The sequence below is a fragment of the Amia ocellicauda genome, chromosome 2 (assembly GCF_036373705.1).
Source record: "Amia ocellicauda isolate fAmiCal2 chromosome 2, fAmiCal2.hap1, whole genome shotgun sequence".
Classification (NCBI taxonomy): Eukaryota; Metazoa; Chordata; class Actinopteri; order Amiiformes; family Amiidae; genus Amia; species Amia ocellicauda.
In genome coordinates this window covers 37,276,763-37,299,934 of record NC_089851.1, presented here as the reverse complement: position 1 = coordinate 37,299,934, position 23,172 = coordinate 37,276,763, and the positions used below count along the sequence as shown (strand labels likewise).

Here is a 23,172-nt window from a genome sequence, read left to right as displayed (position 1 = left end):
GTCACTCGCCATAGTTCCTGGCTCATAAATAATTTGTATTATCTTGTATTGTCAATTACTATCTTGTGTCTGTGTAAATGTATTTTCTGTACTATTTTGTATATTGTATTTTCATTCTAAAATACAAAGCCACGAGTGAAATGGAAGTAATACATAGGCCAAAATCATATGATAAATGGGCAGATGGTTGTGTATCCTGGGTCTAGCTAATCACAAATGTCTGTTATAGACTTTGCTTTTAAATAAAAAATTATGATGCCATGCATTAAAGCCTTTTACAAAAATCTTCAAAGATTTCAAATGACACCAAGGCCTTTGTTTGTAGTTTGAGATGTACAGTATATTGCAAGCTTAGCGTCTCACTTGATGCATTAAACTGCCTGCTTTATAAATGGAAATGGGGAAATGATTTGGGTCTAAATGGTTATCAACTGTCCCTGCAGGTATGGTGAACCGAGAAGTGCTGGAACAAGTGGAACGTGGGTACAGGATGCCATGTCCACAGGGATGCCCAGAGTCATTGCATGAGATGATGAAGTTATGCTGGAAGAAGGAACCAGACGAGAGACCAACATTTGAATACATCCAGTCCTTCCTGGAAGATTATTTCACAGCTACAGAGCCGCAGTACCAACCAGGGGATAACCTATAAGCTTTGCAGACTGCACTACATCCCATGTGGTCTCCCTCTTTCATCCTTTGGTTGTGGTCCCTGGAAGAAAATAAAAAAGCAGTGTGTTCCATTCAATTCAAAGCAAACTGGAAATTGTTGCACAAACCACTGTATTCCTTTTTTTATATACATTTCAAACACTAATCATGAACAATTTCCCAATTTATTTCAGGTACTGAAGGTCTTGGTTGTATGGATAGATTTGTACTTTTTGATTGTATCAGATTCAAATGTAAATTGCAAAGTGACCAATATTTCTATGTAATATCTTTCAAGCCTGTTGAATCATGAAAGCTTTGTATTGTGCTGTGACCATCTGAAAGACTTACTGGGGAATTAATTGACTAGAACAGAGGGTGAACATATTTTGATTGAAGAAATAGCTTTGACTTTATCAAGCTAAAATGAAATGGTATAGTTGATGCACTGCTTTCAGGACATTTTATCAGTTCAACTGGAAGATTTTGTTTATCTACTTAGGTGATTTGGGTAGCTGAACTAATTTTATATTTGTTGATTTAAATGTGATTGTAAGAACTTGAAACCATATTGTACTAGTGGATTCAGAACACTTTTCCTTCTAATGAAAATCTTTCCAGTGCAGAATTTTCTGAGGACATTTCTGTATCACTAAAATATTACTCTAAAGGCTAAGTGCCATAATTGTAGACAGATGTTGATGAAACTGACTACACCTGACTCAAAAAGTTGTGAATAAGAAAGCATATGTACAATATGATATTTGAAAATCATGAATATGGTGATTGAAGGCAGAGGTGGTTGAGGCTTCATTGATTTTTGAAATGCTCATATCTAGCACACTTTAATGTGCACTATATGAAATGTTCAGGATTATAGCAAAGCATGTCCAGGCATTACAGAGAGACAGAAGTCTACAATACTTGGCTTTAAGACTTCTATAGCAAGTGTACTGAAAATTTACATTGGACACATTTCCCTATTTGTAAGTCCAGTAGAATTTGGGAAGCCAAGCTGTTGAAATTAACTTGATATTTGTAAATAAAGTTCTGCCACACTGCATGGAAATGTATCCATCTTGCTGAAAAATGTTTGCTACAGACCAAGAACAGGAAGTCTTATGAAATGTAAGGAAGAGTTACCTTGTGATGTTGTCAAAAAAACAAAACACACTCCAGAAAACAAAATCAACATCTACCAGCTAAATTAAGTGAATCAGAATACTAAGACAATATCTTAATGCAATCTTTCATTTATAGATTGAAATATTACATGTTTATAGAAGCTACACCCTCCATGCTAAAATAAGATTGACAAACACTAAGCAATAACTATGGCATGTACTGCTGCACTGTTAGTATTGTAATGCTGGTTTCAATCGATACATTTTTTGTTTTATTTTATTATTTAAGTACTTGTAGTTTACATTGTGAGATCGTTGTTAATAGAACCTTTCAAACTGTGACTGTAAAATGATCCATGAACCGGTTAGTTCCTTGAAAGTGAAGTAGAGCTCTGGGTGTGCTGAAACTCGCTGAGTGTTTACACAATGTTTTGTTAGTGCCGAATCCCTGAACCGAACCAACCCTGTTGAAGAGTGCCATTGTTTCCATATGCATGTCTGTCCTCATCCTCCTCCATTAACCCATGATAGTGAATTTTAAAAGGGCTTTGTACAAAGTTGTGAAAACCTCTAATTTTTGTAAAAAAAACAAAAACAACAAAAGATGAAAAAGAAAGCCTTAACTACATGGTTTAAGTACTGATCTCATTAAATCTATAAGTCAAAGAAAGTTCTGGCAAATCAAGGTTTAGTTACTAATCTGAAGAATTTGTACAGTCAAAAAATAAAATTATTTCTTGCTTTTCTCGTGGGTTGTGTGGACTTGAACTTTGTCTGCTCTGTAGGGTTTTTTCCACAACAGTTAATGCTCTGTCCCCTTTGTGGGCATGTAGCATGGTGAAGTCCCTTAAGAAGATTTGTTCAACAGAAACGGAAGCATCCAAGACCATAAATCTAATGTATTAAAATACACATTCAGGGGCATGCATACAATTGCAGGTCAGAGGCAGGTGATAAGCCATATTTGTGTGCTAATGTGGTGAGTGTTATTGATTGGGCACTGATGCACAGATAGTTATACAGGAAATACATTTAAATTATGTTCTTAAAAAGTTAGTGTTTCCACAATTGCAAAAGTATGTAATCAGTGCTACAGTGAACACACTGCCTATGAGGCTTATAGAGTTGAACAATAAGTAAACAATTGCCCTGACAACAATTCAATATTATTACAAGTGGTTTGTTTCCAGTAACTAAGTTGCATATTGTGTATTGGTAGAGAAAGCAAAGTAAATCTGCAAATATAGTGATTGGTTGAATGATAAATTGCGTGAGTTTCATTAATCTTATAACTGATGCCTTTTGATGTGACATTTCTGTTTTCTGATTGAGTCCATATGTTTAGACCACTGTATATCATGTTATACTTAAGATATTCAGTTGAATGTTTGGTTGCAAAAGTGGTTTGTGCTGTACTGATCCTAGTCAACACTTCAGATAAAAACTGAAATGATTCTCAACCAATCCGCATATATGAAGGAAATGCATACATTGTACAAATAATATATAGGGTCGAATGTTCCACAATTCGTTCCCTGAATTAGAAACATCCCGACTATGTAGTTTTTGCAAATCATTAACACAGTAATGACATTGTTTTGCACCACTCAGCGTGTAGTGGGTTTTGACGTCACCTGATTTGCAGATGACTGCTTTAGCCAATAGCAGACAGATGGGGGCGGGGAATTAATATTCAGCAGTACTTCATTACCAAGAAGCTAGTGGTTTCTTTTTTGGTGACAAACAACAATATTTAGGAGCTCTAGCAATGTTAAAGCGCAAAATAATAAATCTGTCAGTCAGCGATGTGAGATTTCCTACGTCTCTTGAGCAGCATGGGTCGGATGCAATGGTCAGTGTTGGTTTTAAGCGGAACATGTATACGGACTGAAAACAAAGTGTCACGGATACAGCCATTTGTTTTCAAGTGTGTAGCTGCAGGGTCCCAATGAAACGACATTTAAAGTGTGGCTGTGGTGTATGGGAGTTGGACTCTAATCTGGTGCATTGGAGTATGTTTTAAGTAGACACAGTTGCGTAGTTGGAAAATTAAACCATCGTATCAACATATGTGCAAACTATTAAAATGTATATATTTTGTATTATGATTATGAAATCCCTGCTTGCAAGGCTATGCGTGCATTAATTACTTGATAATGCTTGAATCACATGACTTGCAGCACCCGGACCCAGACTACTCCGTGGCTTACGCTGTGATCGAGACCCAGGGCGGCTTAAAGGGGTATGGACTCACTTTTACCTTAGGGAAGGGCACAGAAATCGGTAAGCATGAATATTACAACACCACACATCACACAACTGGAACTGGAAGGTGCCATCTTGTGGGGAATATGGTATACAATCTTCACCTATGCTTTGCACTGCAATAACCAGCTATCTGACTGCATGTGATTATGCTACAAAGTCCACAGGTGAACTCAAATGACCCACTTTCTGTTTTAGAGGAGACATCAACCTGTGGCTAATTGACATCTCTAATTGATAAGCCCATTCATGTAGTTGTGCGCATCAAGCATTGCAGTGATGTAATAAAGGATATCATTGGAATAAGTTCCATTTGGTCACTGTTGATTTTCCCACATCAGTGGAAAAGGGGTCAGTTTCTCTCTGAGCATGTTTTTACAGTTGTGTGTGCGGTGAAGGCTCTGTCGGCTTTTGTGATCGGAAAGCATCTGGAAGACATTGTGGATGACTTCCGTGGCTTCTACAGACTGCTCACGAGCGATGGGCAGATGAGATGGGTAAATATTCGCAGGTCAGGCAGAGGACTAGATGGATATGTAACACAGGGAGGTTTTTCTCTGCTCTGTGATTTACAGTCATCTGATCTCATATTATTTTGCCTCCTTGAAACCCTTAAGCTATTTCAACTGTCTTAGACCTTTGTTTATGGTTTTAAAATCTGATTTTAAGCAACATGTCAAGAAGTCAATAGCAAACGGAATAGCTTCACTGAACAAAACCTGAATTATACAAAATGCACCAAGTTTAACTTCTGCAATCAAATGGAAATGATACATTAATAAATGACGTCTGATCTTCCAATCTTGTCTAACAGATTGGACCCGAGAAAGGAGTGATCCAGTTGGCCACGGCAGCAGTTCTCAATGCAGTGTGGGATCTCTGGGCCAGAGCAGAAGGAAAGGTGAAAGGTTTAGATTTGCTTCCTGCTGTTCATGATATACAAAAATGCAGACTAAGAGCTCATCTGTTAAAATTGTTCACTTGACTCCTGCAGCCTTGCAATAGTGTTTGTATTTTCACTCACTATTCTAATAATGATACAATGGTAGGTACTTTATTAACTACTATTGTAATGAACTGAAGCAAATACTTGCCTGTTCATATAGTTTTATTCACATATTGTTTGAAAACAATTACAGTAGGATTACAGTAGTGGTTGCTAATTTAACCAGTACAACAACATTACAATAACGATTGTCACACAGCAGGGAGCCCTGTTTTTGGGCAGGTGTCTTTCAGCCTTTATCAGTCTTGATCTTCCATCAAACACAAAAGCTATATTGTGTTTTCCAGCAGGAGAATTGCAGCAATGGGCTCATTTGAATAGCAGTTAGCCCTAGCGGATCCAATCTGTGGGATTTAAACTGTCAAAATTGTTAATTCTGTTTTTATTGAATTAATTCCTTACTGTTTGTCCCTTTCTCTTTCAACAGCCACTTTGGAAGTTGCTAGTAGATATGGTAAGTCTAACAAGCAATAGAGTTGTTAATATCCTATTTTTTTTTTTTTCTTTAATTCCCATACTTCAGCTGCCCAGCAGATAGTGTCAGAGAGGTCCTTTGCAGGCTGTTAATTGCAATCTGGTCCAGCTGTTCCATTTTAATTATTAACTAATACATTTGAGGGAAACAAATGTTTTTTTTAATTATTTATGAATGCTCTATTACCTTTAAAGATGTGGAATAAATAAATACATCAATAAGTGGGGGGTAATAACGTATTTATAATTTCTGATTTCAGGATCCTGAAAAGCTCATATCATGTATAGAGTTCAGATACATCACTGATGCCCTCACAGAGAAGGAGGCTTTGGGTGAGTCAAGAGGCCTTGCTTTTGTGATGCCTGTCTGTCAAAACAAGACAGAAAACACTGCAATATACTGCTTCTTAAGTCATTTTTTTAAATCATAATGCATTAGATCAGTGGTTTCCAAACCGGTCCTGGAGTACCCCCCCCCTGCTGGTTTTTGTTCCAACTGAGGTCTTAATTGCTTAATTGACCTAACAAAGCAATATACCATTCAATTAAGTAATTAAGACCTAGGTTGGAACAAAAACCAGCAGGGCAGGGGGTTCTCCAGGACCGGTTTGAAAATCCTTATGATTTATATGCAGGAAAATACGGATAGTTTTCAAAGTATTAAAGCTTGTTGGAAAGTAGCTTCATCAACATTAAATTCAGACAATTAGCTATTAGTATACTGTTAGTGGTTGTAGTTGCTATAAGAATTATTATCATTATAATTTGTATTATATTTTAAAATAGGTTTTTAATAATAAATTGTGTAATATGACTTTGAGTAACAAGTAAAAAAACTATTATTGATGTTTTATCAACATGCCAGCTCATGATATCACTAGATCTTATGTGATATCTGATATATGTTGTAAGTGTAAAGGAAAAAGGGGTCGAGGCCAATCTTGTCAATCAATTGCTCTTTATCAGGACATAGTGGCAGCAGAGCAGATAGGACGCAGCCTCGGGATTCAGCTGAAAGAGTCTGAATGTTGAATTACAGTTCTGCAATCTCTTTATAGGGAACGTTTTTTGTTCCGTTTGATTCCAGGGTGTAACCATTTGTTAAGTGCGCTCTGCCTTAACAAGACAAGCAGGTCTATCCAGGTGCCTCTGAATTGCCCTAGACCCTGTCCTTTAATTATTCTCATTCCTACCCTGTGGTCACTCAACTAGGCCTTGGATGCAGATACACCTGCTCAAGCTGACAAACTTATCTGCAATCAGTGTCTTTATCACTTACAGTGCCTTTGCTCCTTGCTGTGTTGATTATCCTGGTACACAGTGAAATATTTCTTCAGTCCCCCTTTGATGCATATACGCAAAAAAGCATCACCAATATATGTGGGACTTTTATACACCAGTGGCGATGTACTCCTGTCTTAGGTTGCCTCCCTTCACGCGGGTGGTCTTACCCGTCATTGGATATACATCCTTTCCATTCCACCGGTTCACTTTCCATGATTACAGCACTGAGTGAATAATTGCCAATTTACCTCAGTATGTGAGTGAGGACAAACTGAAACTGAGAGTTTTTTCTTGTAGTTGTGTAAACTTTAAAATTTGTTGCTGTAAAAGCGGAGCGCATTTAACAAAACAGTTACAACCTGGATCAATACAAGAACAATTCAGATGAATACAGCTCCCATAACTGTAAATTCCAGCAAAGTAACAGAATAAGTGGCACATAAATGACGTTTTGGTTGCAGTGACACATAAAGTTGGAGTTCATTGTTCTGCCATGAGTTCATTGCAAGTTGATGAATGTCCATGCAGGTAGAAATATCAGAGTTCACTCTGATCCTGACGTTGGTGTCTGTCGCTGCTCTGAGTTGTGCTGCGGCTTCCTCATTGCGGTAACCCAGGCGAGAAATACTGTCCACATTGAAAGACTGAAAGACAAAAAGAGAGAGATCACTCCCCCCCTCCCCAGTACATTAGCTTTAATTTCTGAATATCCAAATATTTTAAAACAAAGAAACAAACCCATCCAGAAAGCAAACCAAACAGAAACAGAAAGTTTCTCAATCTTTTGCTTGGATCGTTTTCCACAGCTGGATTGTTACTAAAAGAACAAACCAAACCAAACAACAAGCCATCATCAGTTGCCGTGCTGTGCCTCTGACTTGAACCCTAGCTTTCCTCATCTGAACGACCCTCCTACACTGCTGCAGTGTGCCTCCATTTCGGGCTCCTCTCACCTGCTGCCGGATTGGGCTCCTGCCTTGGGCTCCACCCATCCCTGGCCGAAGCGGGCTCTTTGTGTTGTTTCCTGGCTGCTTCTGGAGCGCGGGCTGAGTGCCACTCTCCTTTGTCTGGAGTCCGGCACAGTCATCTCGCTGCTTCCCTATCTCACACTCTGGATCAGCACACTTTTTCTGCTGCTCCAGGCCCTCCACTACACTGAGGAACAGTCGACCTCTTCCTAATCTCTTCTTCAGTTTGCAGACCAACCCATGCCGTTTGTGACGGGACACTCCTGGTGTCTCTGAACATTTCCTTACTTGAATCTGGTCTGCCGGCTTCTTTAATTTGTCAAGAGACTCTTTAAGTCTCTGTATTGACTTTTCGAAGGTCTGTATTCTGTTCTGCATACCTACAGAGTTTTATTTCCTATCCTAAACTTCTCAGTGAAACACATTCATGACACTGGTCCCTTTACCAGGAGATCTTGACCACTGTAATTCAATTTCAGTTCTTATTTAGATGCCACTATTGTACTTAATCAACAATATCCAAACACAAGTTAATATATGTACCTGGGAAGAACTTACACCTAATTATTTTAGTTATTTAAACATTTAATATAAAGAAAGCCTGTATAGTTATTCATCTACCAGTACATTCTTCCATCTGATAACTCAGTGAAATGTAATTCCCAGTGATAACTCTCTTGACTGCAACTTACACAACCTATTTATTTGACAACACTATTACTGTGTTTTGAACACAGTGGATTCCACTATCAAGTTACATTAGGATATCTGTGCGATAAACTGGTTATTCAGAGCTGCTGTCTCGGTACTTCAGGTCTAGCAAACACATATTCCACTTGCTTTAGAAAATAGTTCTGTTATTTAGGAATGAATGACTACTTTTGGAATTACTGTCCCAGGGATTCGTGCACAATACATCCCTGAAGACCAGTACCTTTAGGAGTGTTCCCTACATTATACAGCTTTGTAATTTACAGTTAATTCTTAAGATCTAATTACTTTATCTGAATTCTACTTCTTACTGATGTTTGTAGCGTCATTGCTCCAGTTCACAAGATTCTTACAAACCACTTCCAGGCCCTATATAATTCCAGTGCTCTGGTATTATTTTACTCTCTCTGCCCCTCTCTAATGACTCTCCTGTTACCACCAAACAGGTTTTTATTATTGGGATACTTCCTGACCATTTCCCTGCACAAATAAGAAACCAACATTTCTTACCTTTCTGCAAGGTTTTCTCCAGGAAATTCCCATCCCTTCATGGCTGCCAAGCTGTAAGGAAAAAGGGGTAAACTCCGATCATGTCAGTTCATGGCTCCTTATAAGGATGTAGCGACAGCAGAGTTAAGGATGCAGCCCAGTCTCAGTTTCAGTGGAGAGTCTAAATGTTGAGTTAAGGTTTTGCAGTCTCTTTATAGGGACCATCTTTTGTTGCCCAGGACCCCAAGGTGTAACCATTTGTTATGTTAACGCTGCCTAAACAAGACAAACATGTCTATTCAGGCTGTGCCTCTGATAGCCTTCAATTGTTCTCATTCATATCCTGTGGTCACTCTAATGGGCTCTCAATCCAGATACTCCTACCCAGCTGACAAACCCGACTCTCAACTTCCAGCCACTCAAATGAGCTCTGGATCCAGATACTATTGTCCGCTTGACAAACCTATATGTAATCAGGGGGTAAATTACAAGGACTGAAAAGGATGACCACACATTTCTCTCGCATTCGTGGTCATGAGTTTATTTTAGTTCCAAATGCAAATGATTAATTTCATTAATAAGAAAATAATTGAAGGGGTTAATAAATATGGACTAAACTGAAAATAGATGTTGCGCTATGAAGGATATTGTTCAAATAATGAACATGGGTTTATGTGGGATGTTTCGTTGGAGTGCGTTAATGTATCAATTGAATGTGTGCAATTTAAACTTGCATGTAAAAAGGCCCAGTGTCTTTCTCATTCATAGTGCCTTTGCTCTTTGTAGTATTGATCACCCTGGCACACAGTGAAATACTCTTTCAGTGTCATTGGATATGTCAGCAATCAGCCTGTAAACCAGATTAATTCTGTGATTTCAGCTATAAACGCATTCCTGTGCGTTGTAACCAAGAACAGAAGTTAAATCTAACATTTCTGCAGTGCCCAAGGCTAAGCACAGTACTTTTTAAATGTTTGACAGTTACAAAATACACTTTGTCTGATATAAAGAACACTGAACTAAACAGCTTTCAGTTTTAGCTTGATATCTACACATGCTTGACATCCTGCCCTTTGAGTTTGCTAGATACGGTATGAGAAAATGGTAAAATGACATTTTTTTATGTATGGCAAGTGATTGTGAGTAAGAAGGAAACCTCTTTGTTTTCCTTTCTCAGACATTCTCCTCAGAGCTCAAGATGGAAAGCGCAAGAGAGGTATGGTACACAGGCCTCCTCCACATCATCATTTCAACAAGCTGGATCGTAGAAGGCCACAGAAGAACAACTCCATCTCTTCTCACCGAAGATGTATTCTGTTTCATTTCAGAAGAACAAATGCTACAAGAGGGATACCCTGCATACACCACCTCTTGTGCCTGGATTGGATACTCAGATGAGCAGTTAAAAGAGGTTTCCTGTCTTGGCTCAGTGATCAAAAGCAGTTGTGGGAAGAGTTGTTGATCCTATACAGCTTGTTTAGGAACAAATGTTGCTTTTCAGAACGCCCCACGGGGCGAAAGTGGAGTGAGACTGTCTCAAATTACCTAATAAACTGTGCTAATAAACTGTAAAAAAAAACCTGAATGCAGAGGAAACTGGAGAATGCCTTTTATTGCCATTAATATTTCAATTAGTGTTTTCTTCCCCTTGTAGAATACACTAAACAGGCACTGAATTATTTAGGATTTGTTACTCATTTAAAAGGGAATGATTTGTTTTTGGTTTTGTTTCAGCTGTGTATGAAGGCCCTGAATGATGGGTGGACAAGGTTAGTGAGCAAATACTGATCAGATTGGAAAGGTTTAGTCTTATCTTTGAACTAGCTTTACTAAGTTGTAATAAGTATTATTATTATTATTATTATTATTATTATTATTATTATTATTATTATTATCATAAAACACAGTTGCATTATTACAATTTAATGTTAATGAGGAAATATTGTAGTACAAAGGTTAAATAATGTAGAGGTTTGGCAATAAACAGAACTGAACAATGCAAGTTGTGCAGTGCAGCAAATACACAAGCATAGCAAGTGATAATCAAGAGTGTAATACAATTAAATCATCAAGAATATCAAGCTACAAATTACACAAAGATGCTGGTGAATTAGCAGGTTTTGCAAAGTAATGGTTTGCAAAGATGTATCTGCAATATATATTTTTTAATATTACAAATACGTTTCTGGTAAAACATAATAAACAAAACTCTGTTCACCATACATCAGAACCTTGACCACCCTGGCACAATATTACATAATTACATACATACATAATTGTATTTATGGAGTTCCCTTTAACTTCTGCTTAAACTTGCAGTCACAGCAAACCCCCATCACAAATGTTCTCTGTTTGGTAGGTTTAAGGTGAAAGTGGGGGCAGATTTACAGGATGATATTCGCAGGTGCAGTCTCATAAGGAAGATGATAGGACCCGACAATGTTCTGGTAAGTTTCTCTGCTTTTTTTAACAGAATGGTAAATCAGGCAGGTATATTATCAGCAGTCTTTGCAGTTAGCAGTTAGAGGGAGTTTCCACAGGAATCAAAGGCCCACAAGTATATGGACCACGTGTCTATACTTTATTTTTTTAAATAGGTAAGAGGAAGGAACAATGATTTATTGAATAATTATGAAATCAAGTTGGAGCATGTAGCAGAACACTGTACACAATTCACCTGCAGTGGAGCCGTCAATGAAAATACTGAAATAAACACCACTTAGCCACATATTTCAATGCAATTTAAGTGTTTGATCGGAAAGAAAGATGTATTGCAGTGTATCCAAACAGCGCCAACCTATAAAGAGAGAAGCATCACGTCACTACTGCAAACAAGCAATCGGTGCACAATTCAATCTTCAGCATTTCCTCTCCCCTTTCAGATGATAGATGCCAATCAGCGATGGGATGTTGCAGAAGCCATTGAGTGGGTTTCCAGGTTGGCTGAGTTTAAGCCTCTCTGGATAGAGGAACCCACTTCCCCTGATGACATCCTGGGACACGCTGCCATTGCCAAAGTAAGGAAGCGAGCTAATAGATGGCACAGACTGGGCGATGTAATTGACCATACATTCATTTTGCTTCCATTTCTACTCCATTTAAAAGCTTGGCCCACAGCAAAAGCTGTAAATAGCTTCCTGTCACCTCCTTTTTACTCAGACTGCAGCTCTGGTCTGAAAAAGGTTGCTGGGAACTGGGTCTTGGATTAGATGCTGATTTGTTACTCACTCACATGTTGGCCTCAGCAGTAGATGGTGATGCTGATGAGTTTCAATGCTATCTATGGTAAAACAAAAATGGTGAGGTCTGAAGCATAGTTGTGGTAGTATTTCTTTGTAGGCGTTCAAATTGCATCTTAAACATTTCACAGGAAATTGAATGAAAGTGTAAACAATGTAAAAGATACTATTAACTATCTTTGGTTTTATTTATCTTTATTAAAAGGAGATTAAGAGCAGTAATACAGTACAACTGATGCATGTTTATCCCATTGGATATGAGCATATATGGGCATCTCTATACCAGCTGGGTTTGTTACACCTGCTTGTGTTTCAGGCTTTGGCTCCCCTCGGAATTGGCGTGGCAACGGGAGAACAAGTGAGTACTTCTGGTGTTCAATTAACATTCGGGTTTATACAGGCCTCACTGTCCTGAGATAGATGACCTGTACAAAACCCAGTTTCCTTTCCAGTGTGAATCTTCACCCATCGAAGAGTGCCCTGTCACAGCAAAGTGTTGTTTATACATATAATAAGCTATTATATGGGAAGACTTGCAAATATTAAACTGAAAGACATATCATTGGATGTTGATTTATCCTGTAGTGCTTCGTTTCCTGAAATGTTGCAGTATTTCCATATGTTTAGTGCTGCATAAAACTGACGATGGTTATTATTAAGACGAAGGACTAACACTGGCAGCGTTCCACTCTGTTTGGTAAATTTGCTAAATATGTTTCTACATCTGTTGTGTCAAAAAGTACAAGCTGCTGGTAGCACTGTGGGCAAGATCCAAGTTATTTCTGGCTTCCGTCTCTGCATTTGCATTATATTCTACATCAAATGTAATATATGAACTAAAATGCTTCCCAAAAGAACTGAAGAACTATATTACAGATCACACTGTCAAAACGTTAAAAAGATGGCATCTGGAAGACATAGATGGTATACCAACTGGAACAATGACATTTCAATGAAAGTGCAATATTTATGGAAGTTTGTTAACAGCATTTGGCTCAAATTTAGGTGACAGACTAAAAGATGTTGCTCCTGATTTGAGCACAAAATGAAAAAGGTTATAATTGACCATTCGCAAAGTCCTGCCCCCAAACAGTCCTTGTCCAATCCTACCTTAGCAACCGGTCACTACTTAAAGAAGGTCCGTCAAGCTTTTGTCGTTAAGGCACCAAATGGTGAAACAGTGTACCTACAACACCTGCAAATCCGACAGCAGGTACGGGCAGCGGCGTGTCCGGCGTACCCCAAAAGTTTAGAGGGGGGATATTTACTATCTAACGCTGATGTTAGTTATTTTTGCTAACTTGACCATTAATACGACTAACTTGCTACTACCTTCTTCCGGCGCTTACTCAAGACACATCTTTTCAGATAATACTTGTAATTTAGCCATTTACTCTCCTGTAAGATTACAATGTTTATCATACTACTTGCCTTGCATTACTAGTACTTGTATTGTTTATTTTGATTTCCCCTATGCTCCCATTCCCTTGGTCCTTGACTGTGACCTAACATCTTGTCTGCACTCATCAGCTTTTACAATCCAGGATGTAAGACCTCATATTGTGTAAATTGGAATTTGTAAAATGTATTATGATTTGAATTGCTTTGTATTATGTAAATTTGAATTTGTAATGTTATGTGCCTTGTACTGAACTGTATTTTTGCACTTTGCTAAGAAATAAAACATAATAATAATAATAATAATAATAATAATAATAATGTTAGCTAGATAGCTACCTACCTGTAATATTAACTTGTTGCATCGGGGCACTCGTAGGCAGGGGTGTGTCTAGGGGGGGTCTGGGGTGGCCATGGCCCCCCTGAAATGAGGCTGGTCCCCCAGCACCCGCCCTACGTATGCCATCAGCCCCCCCTGCCAGCGAGAATGAAATACCGTCAGCACCCCCGCCAAACAGCCCCCTGAACGACACTCCGTAAGAGCGGTGATGATAGGATGGCCCCCATCAACTTGCCCTGTGCCCCCAATCGGCCACCTCGTTGAACATTTTCTGGACACGCCGCTGCCCGTAGGCTTTAACAGGTGACTTTCTGCTGAGGTTGACAGGATGCTGTTGACTGATAGAAGATTTCTATAATAGCTGTATAAACAGAGCTGACCCGGCAGTGCAAGGGCATGGCTGCTCCACAAGGCTGTGCTGGTCGCATGTTAGGATGAGTTTATGGGGTTTCTCATGCTTTGATTGAGATCAGTCTGCTTGTGCTTCAATTATTGTTGTGTTCCCTTCCTTGTTGATTTGAATATTCTGAACATATCCTTCCACTGCATATTGCAATCCCTTTTGCCTCGATCTGGAGGATATCGCGGAGGTATTATTCCAAAAAGAATCACTTACACCAGTGGTTTTCAAACCGGTCCTGGAGTACCCCCTGCCCTGCTGGTTTTTGTTCCAACCAAGGTTTTAATTGCTTAATTTAATATTTAATTGACCTAACAATATACCATTCAATTAAGTAATTAAGACCTTGGTTGGAACAAAAACCAGTAGGGCAGGGGGTACTCCAGGACCGGTTTGAAAACCCCTGACTTACACTGACTGGTAATGTGCTGCTTTTCCCCTCCATGCTGTTTACAGTAGATAGCGCTTACAGAGCAGCGCAGCTTGACGGGCATAGCAACAGTAACTAAATGGGGGGGGTGCTTTTGCGAAAGGTCAATTGTCTTATTTAAATCTTAAGTGTTTTAAATTGCTTTTGTTATTGAAAATATGTAATACACAGATAAATATGTAGTAAATAAGGTCCTCAGTATGTGCATAAAGCATGTTTATAACCGGTCATCTTATGGTTCAGGGCTGTCCTCCAAAAGACATTTTCAACTATTGTCACCAACAAACAACAAAACACAAAAACGTGACTTTACTTTTTTTTTGTGCCTAATCTGTCCATGTTAATGGACTGTTGAACCTTTTTTAAGTTTGATCTCTAATTGGAAGCTACTGAAATTAAACCAGTTATAACATGAATATACTGCAGTTTTCTTTTGAAGGTAAGTAGCCTGCAGTGGCAGTGGCCCAAAGTACAGGAGACTGATCAAAACAACACTGGTCACTGCATACATTACTCCTAATGCTTGTTTTAGGATTCCCAAAGAAAACAATACAAATAGAGTAAAACATAAAATATAAAATATAAAATGTTCGCTTATCAACGGTGACCCACCTCACAGAGTGGAAGAGTGAACTGTGATTGTTCGACACCCATGTGTGGTTTCACTGTGGATTTCCGCAGTGCCACAACAGAGTGATGTTCAAGCAGCTGCTCCAGGCCTCCGCGCTGCAGTTCGTTCAGATCGACAGCTGCAGACTGGGCAGCGTCAACGAAAATCTGTCTGTGCTTCTCTTGGCCCACAAATTTGGAGGTAAAGAGTCAAATAAATTAAAAAAATAAAAACATCAAAAAGGGCAACTTCTTAGGCACAAAAAGTGTAAAGTTGTTTGTAAATGTACATCACCAGTTTCCTTTAATTAACAGCGAACAGAAGCCTCACCTTCTGGCCTGCCTGTCAATAAATATAATTGTATCCCCAGCTGTCCAGATGGTGTGAAACGGCATTAATTCTGCTGTGAGAGCAGCAACAGTAGCTCAGCTACCAGTTAACATACTGGCCATTATAATGCAGAAACAGATTCAGTTAATGTAAAGATGTGATTAAATATATATATGTATATATTCAGTGTCCAAATCACGACTGGAAGTCTTGAAATGAGGATCATCTGAAACTATATTAGTCTTAAAATACAAAGTGGTGTTATCAATAGTGGTGTCAGTGTTTATTAGAATATACATATATACAATTTTCATGCCTAAACTTTCTAAAGGTTGCCAGTGGCTTAGAATGAAGACTGTGGGTTTACAGAATGAGTCTGATGGACCTCCCTATTTGTATAGTCCCTGTGTGTCCTCATGCTGGTGGCGTGGGACTCTGTGAGCTGGTACAGCATTTAATCCTGTTTGACTACATCTCTGTGTCAGGCAGTCTGGAGAACAGGTTAGTCCTTTCAACTTGTAGGTTAAAAGAAGGCCAAGTCTTCAGAAGACTTTCAAGCTAAATAAATTGTATCATACTTGACTAATATTTACAAAACAATGCTATGAGTGCTTCCATTATAACTATAATATGTTCCAAGTATTGGGTTTATTGAATGAGTATACTTTGGAAATATATAAACATGTACCAAAGTATTTAAAGTGTGAAGCTCTGCATTCTCCTAAAACCTGTTCCCATTCCCAGGATGTGCGAGTATGTTGACCACCTCCACGAACATTTTACAAACCCAGTGATCATTACCAATGCATCCTATGTGCCACCAAAGGTAGGCCAGAACTAATTTTTCTTCCACTTCACCGGTTTCTCTATAACCCCCATAGTCCAAACCTTATCCTTGATATACTGAAAGGTAATCTGAAGTGATTTATGAAAATAGCCTTATCAATGACAAACATGCTATCTTCTTACTAGTATTGCATGTATGAGCAGTTTTGATGGTTATATTGTGTTCTGGAGCTTCAACTTTAATGCATAATTAAATCAGACTACATCACGTGCAGGGAGCTACCCCCCCACCCCGAGGAGATTAAGGGTTTTGCGCGTGTGATGTAAGTGGCACAGACACAGAGAGAGAGAGAGAGAGAGAGAGAGAGAGATAGAGGAGACAGGCAACTTTCCAGCAGCACTTTGGAGGATTCATTAATTTACTCATCAAATTAGAGCTCCACAATGCAATACAAAAGCTTAATCACTAATATGAAACTAGAATGGTTTTCCATTGATAGTAATTCACTGTTCAGTTGACCTTTAATATAAAGTCATAATAGGAAAGGCAAATGATCAAATAAAGGTTAATTTCTCCCATTCGATTCCTTATTTTTAATGAGCAATGTGTGCCGGGAGGAGTTTGTGGTATTTGAGAGTCTGAACAATAAACCTCAATCTTAGTTTTGGTCTTTCTTGACAACTAAATTGATGTCATAACTGGTAGATTGTTATGCACTGGACCTGGAATGTGTTATACTTCCTCAAGTAGTGCATCTCCTGACAGGATCCCGGATACTCCTCGGAAATGAAGGATGACTCCGTGAAAAGTCATGGATACCCCGATGGAGAGGTCTGGCAGAAGCTCCTTGCCAGCTAAAGAGACAGAAACTGGAGAACTAAAGCATCAAATCATGACAACCTGAATTAAACATTTTTTATGATAATAAAAATTAGTATTACTTTTTAGAATATAGAAACAACTAATAACCTTGCATAAATTAGATCAGCAGAGCACAAAGCAACTAAAATTCACAATCTTTATTGGTTAAAGCCAATAAAACATAGTAAAAACTTAATTACAAATATTTACAATCATGCAAGATAGAAACAAACATGGTTTCTATTCATTATAAAAAGGAAATCTTGAAGTATGAATTAAAAACCTTGAAATAAAAACACACATTTCCCAAACTGGACTCATTCTATAAAACTGCTTTTGTCAAACTGCCATTTGCATTTTAATAACAGGATGGGGATTGTAATCACAAATTTCAAAATCATCGGCTCGGAAGTCGTCAATACTGTCCACTTGGCGCAGGATTTTCAATTTAGGGAAGGGCCTGGGCTCTCTCTGGAGCTGCAGGAATAGATATATTGATTAAACAGAATTCTGCACTCCACAATCAAACTGCAATCAAGGACACCACTGTATCACACTCAATCCCACGCCATCAATTAACAAGGAACTAACAAAGAGGTTAGTGCTGCTCAAAATGTGTATTTGAATGTTTAGATTGTGTTTTCTGGGAGGGGTTTTGAGTGACACTTGCCGAGATTGAACCTTCAAGCTGTCGGACAGCTGCCAGAGTCTGTATTGATTAATGAGCACTGTGAGAAGCAGCAAGGGAAAGGACTGACCTGGGGCGAGGCAATGGGAATTTTTCACACCATCAGGTTTCATCTGGGGATCACTAGCACTCTCACCAGGTGAATCAAGTTTCCCCTCATTTCTTTCCACATCACTGATTAATCAATACAAACTGTAACTGATCATTTTTGGTGCGATTTTGCCACAGGTGTAAATCGATACAAAGTGAAGCATCTCTAGTTTCAAGTGTCAAATCAATACTCTCAGCACTTCCCACATACAGATCAAAGCAGCTGCATCCAAATAACCAGACTGGTCAATAAGCCCACTAATCATGCATAGATCTGTGTACGTTATCCAACTCCAGTGCAACTATAAAACATGCAGCTACATTTATTTATACAGTTTGTGGATGTGCAGCATACTCTTTCCATGCTGTAAGGTTTTCAAGAATCAAAGCGACATACCTGGATTTTCAGAGGCTCTATGTGATTAATGTAAACGTGAGCATCTCCAAGAGTGTGGACAAAATCGCCCGTCTACAAATAAGAACAACATTAGAAATATTGCCGACATCACAGAATGCTTAGGAAGGATTTAAGCAAAGTTCAATTTAGCCAGGATTCAAGTACGACATCCACACAGACAGAAAAAGTAACATTTTATATGGACCAACTCCAAATCAAGCAAGGTGTGACTGATAAGATTTGCACTCCAAAAAACGAATGAACTGATGTTTGCAGAACACACACAACACCAGCAGGAGAAAATGCACAAGCAATCGCTCTGCGGACGTTTCACTGAAGATAACCAGTAAACTTATTTATAGTAGAGAGTGATCTTTTGTGCTGAAATTGTAAAAATGCGACTTGAAAGGATCTGTAAAGGTAATCAGAAAGTGACTTTCCCCCCCCCCAAGCCATTCCCCTGGCAGTACCTTCAGTCCAGTAATGTGAGCAATCATGTAGGTGAGGAGTGCGTAGCTGGCAATGTTGAACGGCACACCCAGCCCCATGTCTCCCGACCGCTGGTACAGCTGGCACGACAGTTCGCCATCAGACACGTAAAACTGGCACAGGGCATGGCAAGGAGGAAGAGCCATTTGGGGTAGATCTGTTTAAAAAAGGATTTCAAATCAAGCTGTATGTTGCACTGAAAACAATTAAGCAAGATCAGGGATTTCTATAATTAAAGTGACACTGAGCAGATATTAAAAAGTAAAACAAATCAAATTAAATGTCAAAATAACCCTTTTATCAGTTAATAAAAACATCCAGATATTTCACTACATGTTTTTCAACAGCTGCTGAGATGATTTGATTTTCTTTTTTTTTTTTATCAGTTGTGACTTGATTTTCTTACACATAAAAGGGGTGTGTGTTCTTTCAGCATAAATAACAGTTTGCGCCTTTTATATATTTATTTTCATCGTCAACTCCTCACTTGGTACAGACAAAGATGAGCTCCATTCTGATTTAATCTTAATTCAGCAATAAACCCACCATGAGGAACAAATTCAATTCAGGTGGCAAGCGTTTGCAGGTCTAATTCCCTTGCAACGAAAACAAGATTCTGGATTACGTAAGAAGGATGCAGAGGCATGCTTTCAGTAGAAAAATTGATGTAATTAGAGGAACAGAAATACCTTTGGGATTCCAAGCGCACATGATGATGCGTCTGTCTTCAGGGTTGGCCTTGATGGTGTCTATGACTTTCTGCAACTGATCCATGCCTTTCCCAGTGTAATCTGCAGAGGAAACAAAACAGAAAGCATGTCCCACAGGGTATATGTTTAACGGTTATAACTATGAAGCAATAACATTTAAAAGCATAAAGCAGTCCACTACATTATTTACTTTAGCTCAATGTTTTTAAAGAGCAAGCTTGATTTATATGGAGGGGGAATAATTTGTGTGTGTCGTATGGCTTCCCTATACTGTAATAATTAGAATGACTTACTAATGTGTTAATGACTGAGGACATAACTTACTCCAATTAAAATGTGTCCTGGAAAATGGCAAACGTTAAGTAAATGAAAATGAAGTGCCTCGCAAATCTGCAGAAACCTAGAGGGAGCTGGAGGCAAAGGTCACCATCAACTTCAAAGAAACAGCAACTAATTACGGATAAAACATTCCAGAATACGCTTTTCCATTCCATAAAAAAAATGATGTGCCCTAAGAATTCAACCTAAATGTTGTTGGTTTTTAAATGGAATTCAATTATCCACAAGAAGTTTATGTTCTCAGAGTATTTATTAAATAACCTTGATTTCCATTTTCTTTTGATTGTGGAAAGCATGCCACAACCTCACCCTACAGATTCAAAGTGATGTTACCTGTGTGCATGTCTTTGTATTCTGCCCCAAAGTGCCTCCACTGGAAACCATAGACTGGGCCCAAGTCTCCTTCTTCTCTGGAAGTGAAACCATTCTTGTCTAAAAAGTCCCGGGATCCATTTGCATCCCAGATTTTGACTCCCTTCTTGGATAGCTCTTTGGAATTTGTGGAGCCCTAGAAAAAAAAAAATATATATATATATATATAGTTTAAGGAATAGTATATACCTAATTTCCACAGGATTCCTGCATATTATCTGGAACATCAGCAACACATTCTGATGAATATGGTTATATATAGAATTATATTTTACCTGAATAAACCATAACAGCTCTTCCAGGATTCCTTTCCAGAACACTTTCTTTGTAGTCAACAGTGGAAACTGGTCTACAAACAAAAACAATGTTGTTACCAGCCTGGAAGATTGGTAAGTGGGAAGGGAAACAAAAATGTTTTTACCGTGGTTTTAATATCTTAGTTATTGTGGATTCATTACTGCATGATCTTAAATGAAAAGGAATCCTGAATCCCTTGAGATCAGCCATTGCCGTGCTATGCAGTCGGGGTTGGAGCGCCCTCTGTTGTACAAAGCCTGCTTGTGCACAATTCACTTACAGTGGCATGTGAGTTGTGCCATCTTTGCAATCCCTCCATTTAGTAATCACTGCTGTCAGCATTTGAGGCCACAGAGTCAACTTCACAATCACAGGGAAGAAGTGCACAATCCCATGGGCGTACACACGGCTTTAACAAGGGGAACCATGCGTGACACAAAATGACATAACCGAACAAAAAACGTTTTCTAACACTATAAACATTCAGAGTTTCGTTGAACACTCATCTAAAACGACTGTATTAATACATGAATCGGTATGTCGGCGATGCAGATTCCGATGGCAATACAAAATAAATAAGGACATAAACAAAAACTTAAAGCATGCACGTAAATACATGTAGTCCAAGTGCAGGGCTTTAAGTTAAAACGACCTCCTATGCACAGTACAGCGGGAGCAATGTTTGTCCAGCTGCGCACAGATAAATACAGGAAGAGGATATGGCGGGAGTTAGAGGCTAAATAGCAGAGGAGCGTCGATACATATAATGCGAGGCTTGTGCGGCTCACAAAATCATGCATATCATTGTAGGTGTATTTTTTGGTTTGGCTTTTTTAAACAACAGAATCAACTCGGAGGTGGACGTAGCTACTCCAGTACTGCAAATAGCAATGTCTTACCGCGGAGACTGTATCTCGCCTGCGACCCAAACACAGACACCACTCCCGTCCCCGTCCGGTCGCCCCTCCGGGCCCCGTGTTTCAGGACGTGCCGGATCTGGCTCAGATAGCCGCGCTCGTCGCAGAAGAGGCCGGGCTCGGGCTCCGGGGCTGCCGGCTGCGGGCCGCTGCTCTCCGCCTGCGTGGCTGCATCACTGAGGACTTCTGAAGTAGCGGGCATTTTCTTCTAGCAGTTTGTTTTTGTGCAGTGGAGGCACCGACACAGTCTGTCTGTTTCGGTTTACCGCTTATTGGATATCTGTTCTGGGATTTCAAGCTAATATCTGAACGCAGGCGCCGCACACGACTGCTGCTGAGCGGGTTTGAAAGTCCCGCGTACAGGCTGGGCGGAGGGGGCGGGCTCTGCGCTAATCAGCCAATCGCAGTGAAGCTCACCCCCCGCTTTCTGACGTTTCCATTTGTGTTTGGAAACGTCCTGCGTTGCTTTCCCGCTACTTTCAGTTTATCTAGAAAAAGTACATTTTGCGAAAAAGATCTGTCCAAATACTCTTGCACACTATTCTATTCAAATTAAGATGTCTGGGTCTTGTTATGTGGGAAAGCTGCACACCTCTTGGTAAATGAATGAATAGGTATGTGTGCACAGGAGAAAACTCTTATGGAATATGTATAACCAAAAATGCATACTAGTAATAGTATGCAGTAGGAAAAACCTTAAATGTGCAGATAAACATTACTTTGCACAACTCCAATAAGCGGCTCTATCTGTCACCATTTCTGTCATTAGCAATTACAATTTCTGAGCTCAGTCTATCCCACACACAGACCTCTTTAATGTCAGCCAGTCTGCCACACAGCTCTATGCAGGACATGGTTTCATAAAGTACATGGAAAACTAACCCAACACAAATGAGACTGTGGTGAAATGATTTCATTGTTATTGTTTTGATACCTGTTCAAATCACTGCCGCAATCTTAGCATATCCAGAGTTGTTACCTAATGAGCTCATAATCCATTTTTCTCATTTTTAAAAGTAAATATAAGCTGAGCTTGTAGAGAACATAATTATGGATGACTACATTACTTATCTTTAAGCAATTATTAGTCAACTAAAAGTTTTAATTGATATCACAGGTCACAGTTGTTTAGATGCCATATTTGCACACACATGCTTGTCTGATGGTATTTCTAAGAGCAGGTCTGGGTTAAAGGAGGTGGGACATGCTTTCTGTTTTGTTTCCTCTGCAGATTACACTGGGCAAGGTGTGGATCAGTTGCAGAATATGACAGACACCATCAAGGCCAACCCTGAAGACAGATGCATCCTTATACATCCTTGTTCCTCTAATTATATCCATATTTCTATTAAAATCTCTGCATCCTTTTTACTTAATCCAGAATATTGTATTGACTGCAAGAGTATTCAAACGCATGGCCATGGTGGGTTTATTGCTGAATTAAGTTTATATCTCACCATCGTTAATCAGAATGGAATGATTAACATAGATGATGAGCCATTCACA

At 39.1% G+C, this 23,172-nt stretch overlaps 3 protein-coding genes across 4 annotated transcripts in view; 2 read left to right on the top strand and 1 right to left on the bottom strand.

Annotated features, from left to right (window-relative positions):
- The window catches only part of yes1 (YES proto-oncogene 1, Src family tyrosine kinase), a 49,655-nt gene extending 47,129 nt beyond the window's left edge, over positions 1 to 2,526 (top strand). For both annotated transcript variants that reach the window (XM_066723413.1, XM_066723412.1), the window contains exon 12: positions 444 to 2,526. In XM_066723413.1, coding sequence (XP_066579510.1) covers positions 444 to 652 — 209 coding nt within the window. In that variant the 3' untranslated portion in view covers positions 653 to 2,526. The remainder of the gene's footprint in view (positions 1 to 443) is intronic.
- A 934-nt stretch (positions 2,527 to 3,460) lies between these two features.
- On the top strand, positions 3,461 to 17,678 carry enosf1 (enolase superfamily member 1). The gene is made up of 16 exons (XM_066723410.1): positions 3,461 to 3,627; positions 3,956 to 4,058; positions 4,422 to 4,537; positions 4,855 to 4,941; positions 5,474 to 5,500; positions 5,781 to 5,853; positions 10,150 to 10,188; positions 10,301 to 10,383; positions 10,707 to 10,741; positions 11,332 to 11,419; positions 11,855 to 11,989; positions 12,528 to 12,569; positions 15,461 to 15,590; positions 16,121 to 16,220; positions 16,464 to 16,545; positions 17,272 to 17,678. Exons 1-16 carry the CDS (start codon positions 3,544 to 3,546, stop codon positions 17,362 to 17,364), a joined length of 1,317 nt encoding a protein of 438 aa, XP_066579507.1. The 5' UTR covers positions 3,461 to 3,543; the 3' UTR covers positions 17,365 to 17,678.
- Positions 17,511 to 22,036, bottom strand: tyms (thymidylate synthetase). The gene is made up of 7 exons (XM_066723411.1): positions 21,649 to 22,036; positions 20,728 to 20,801; positions 20,414 to 20,588; positions 19,721 to 19,822; positions 19,013 to 19,188; positions 18,543 to 18,614; positions 17,511 to 17,844 (listed from the first exon to the last, which is right to left on the bottom strand). The coding sequence occupies exons 1-7, from the start codon at positions 21,866 to 21,868 to the stop codon at positions 17,707 to 17,709; spliced, it is 957 nt and encodes a 318-aa protein (XP_066579508.1). The 5' UTR covers positions 21,869 to 22,036; the 3' UTR covers positions 17,511 to 17,706.
- Between the last annotated feature and the right edge of the window lie 1,136 nt (positions 22,037 to 23,172).

Coding starts and splice junctions, on each gene's coding strand:
- enosf1 (XM_066723410.1), top strand. CDS start 3,544: ATGTTAAAGCGCAAAATAATAAATCTGTCAGTCAGCGATGTGAGATTT. Junction 4,942..5,473: donor GGGCCAGAGCAGAAGGAAAG/GTGAAAGGTTTA, acceptor CTCTTTCAACAG/CCACTTTGGAAGTTGCTAGT. Junction 10,742..11,331: donor CTGAATGATGGGTGGACAAG/GTTAGTGAGCAA, acceptor TCTGTTTGGTAG/GTTTAAGGTGAAAGTGGGGG.
- tyms (XM_066723411.1), bottom strand. CDS start 21,868: ATGCCCGCTACTTCAGAAGTCCTCAGTGATGCAGCCACGCAGGCGGAG. Junction 19,823..20,413: donor ATACAAAGACATGCACACAG/GTAACATCACTT, acceptor TTTCCTCTGCAG/ATTACACTGGGAAAGGCATG. Junction 19,189..19,720: donor GTGCGCTTGGAATCCCAAAG/GTATTTCTGTTC, acceptor TTTTTTAAACAG/ATCTACCCCAAATGGCTCTT.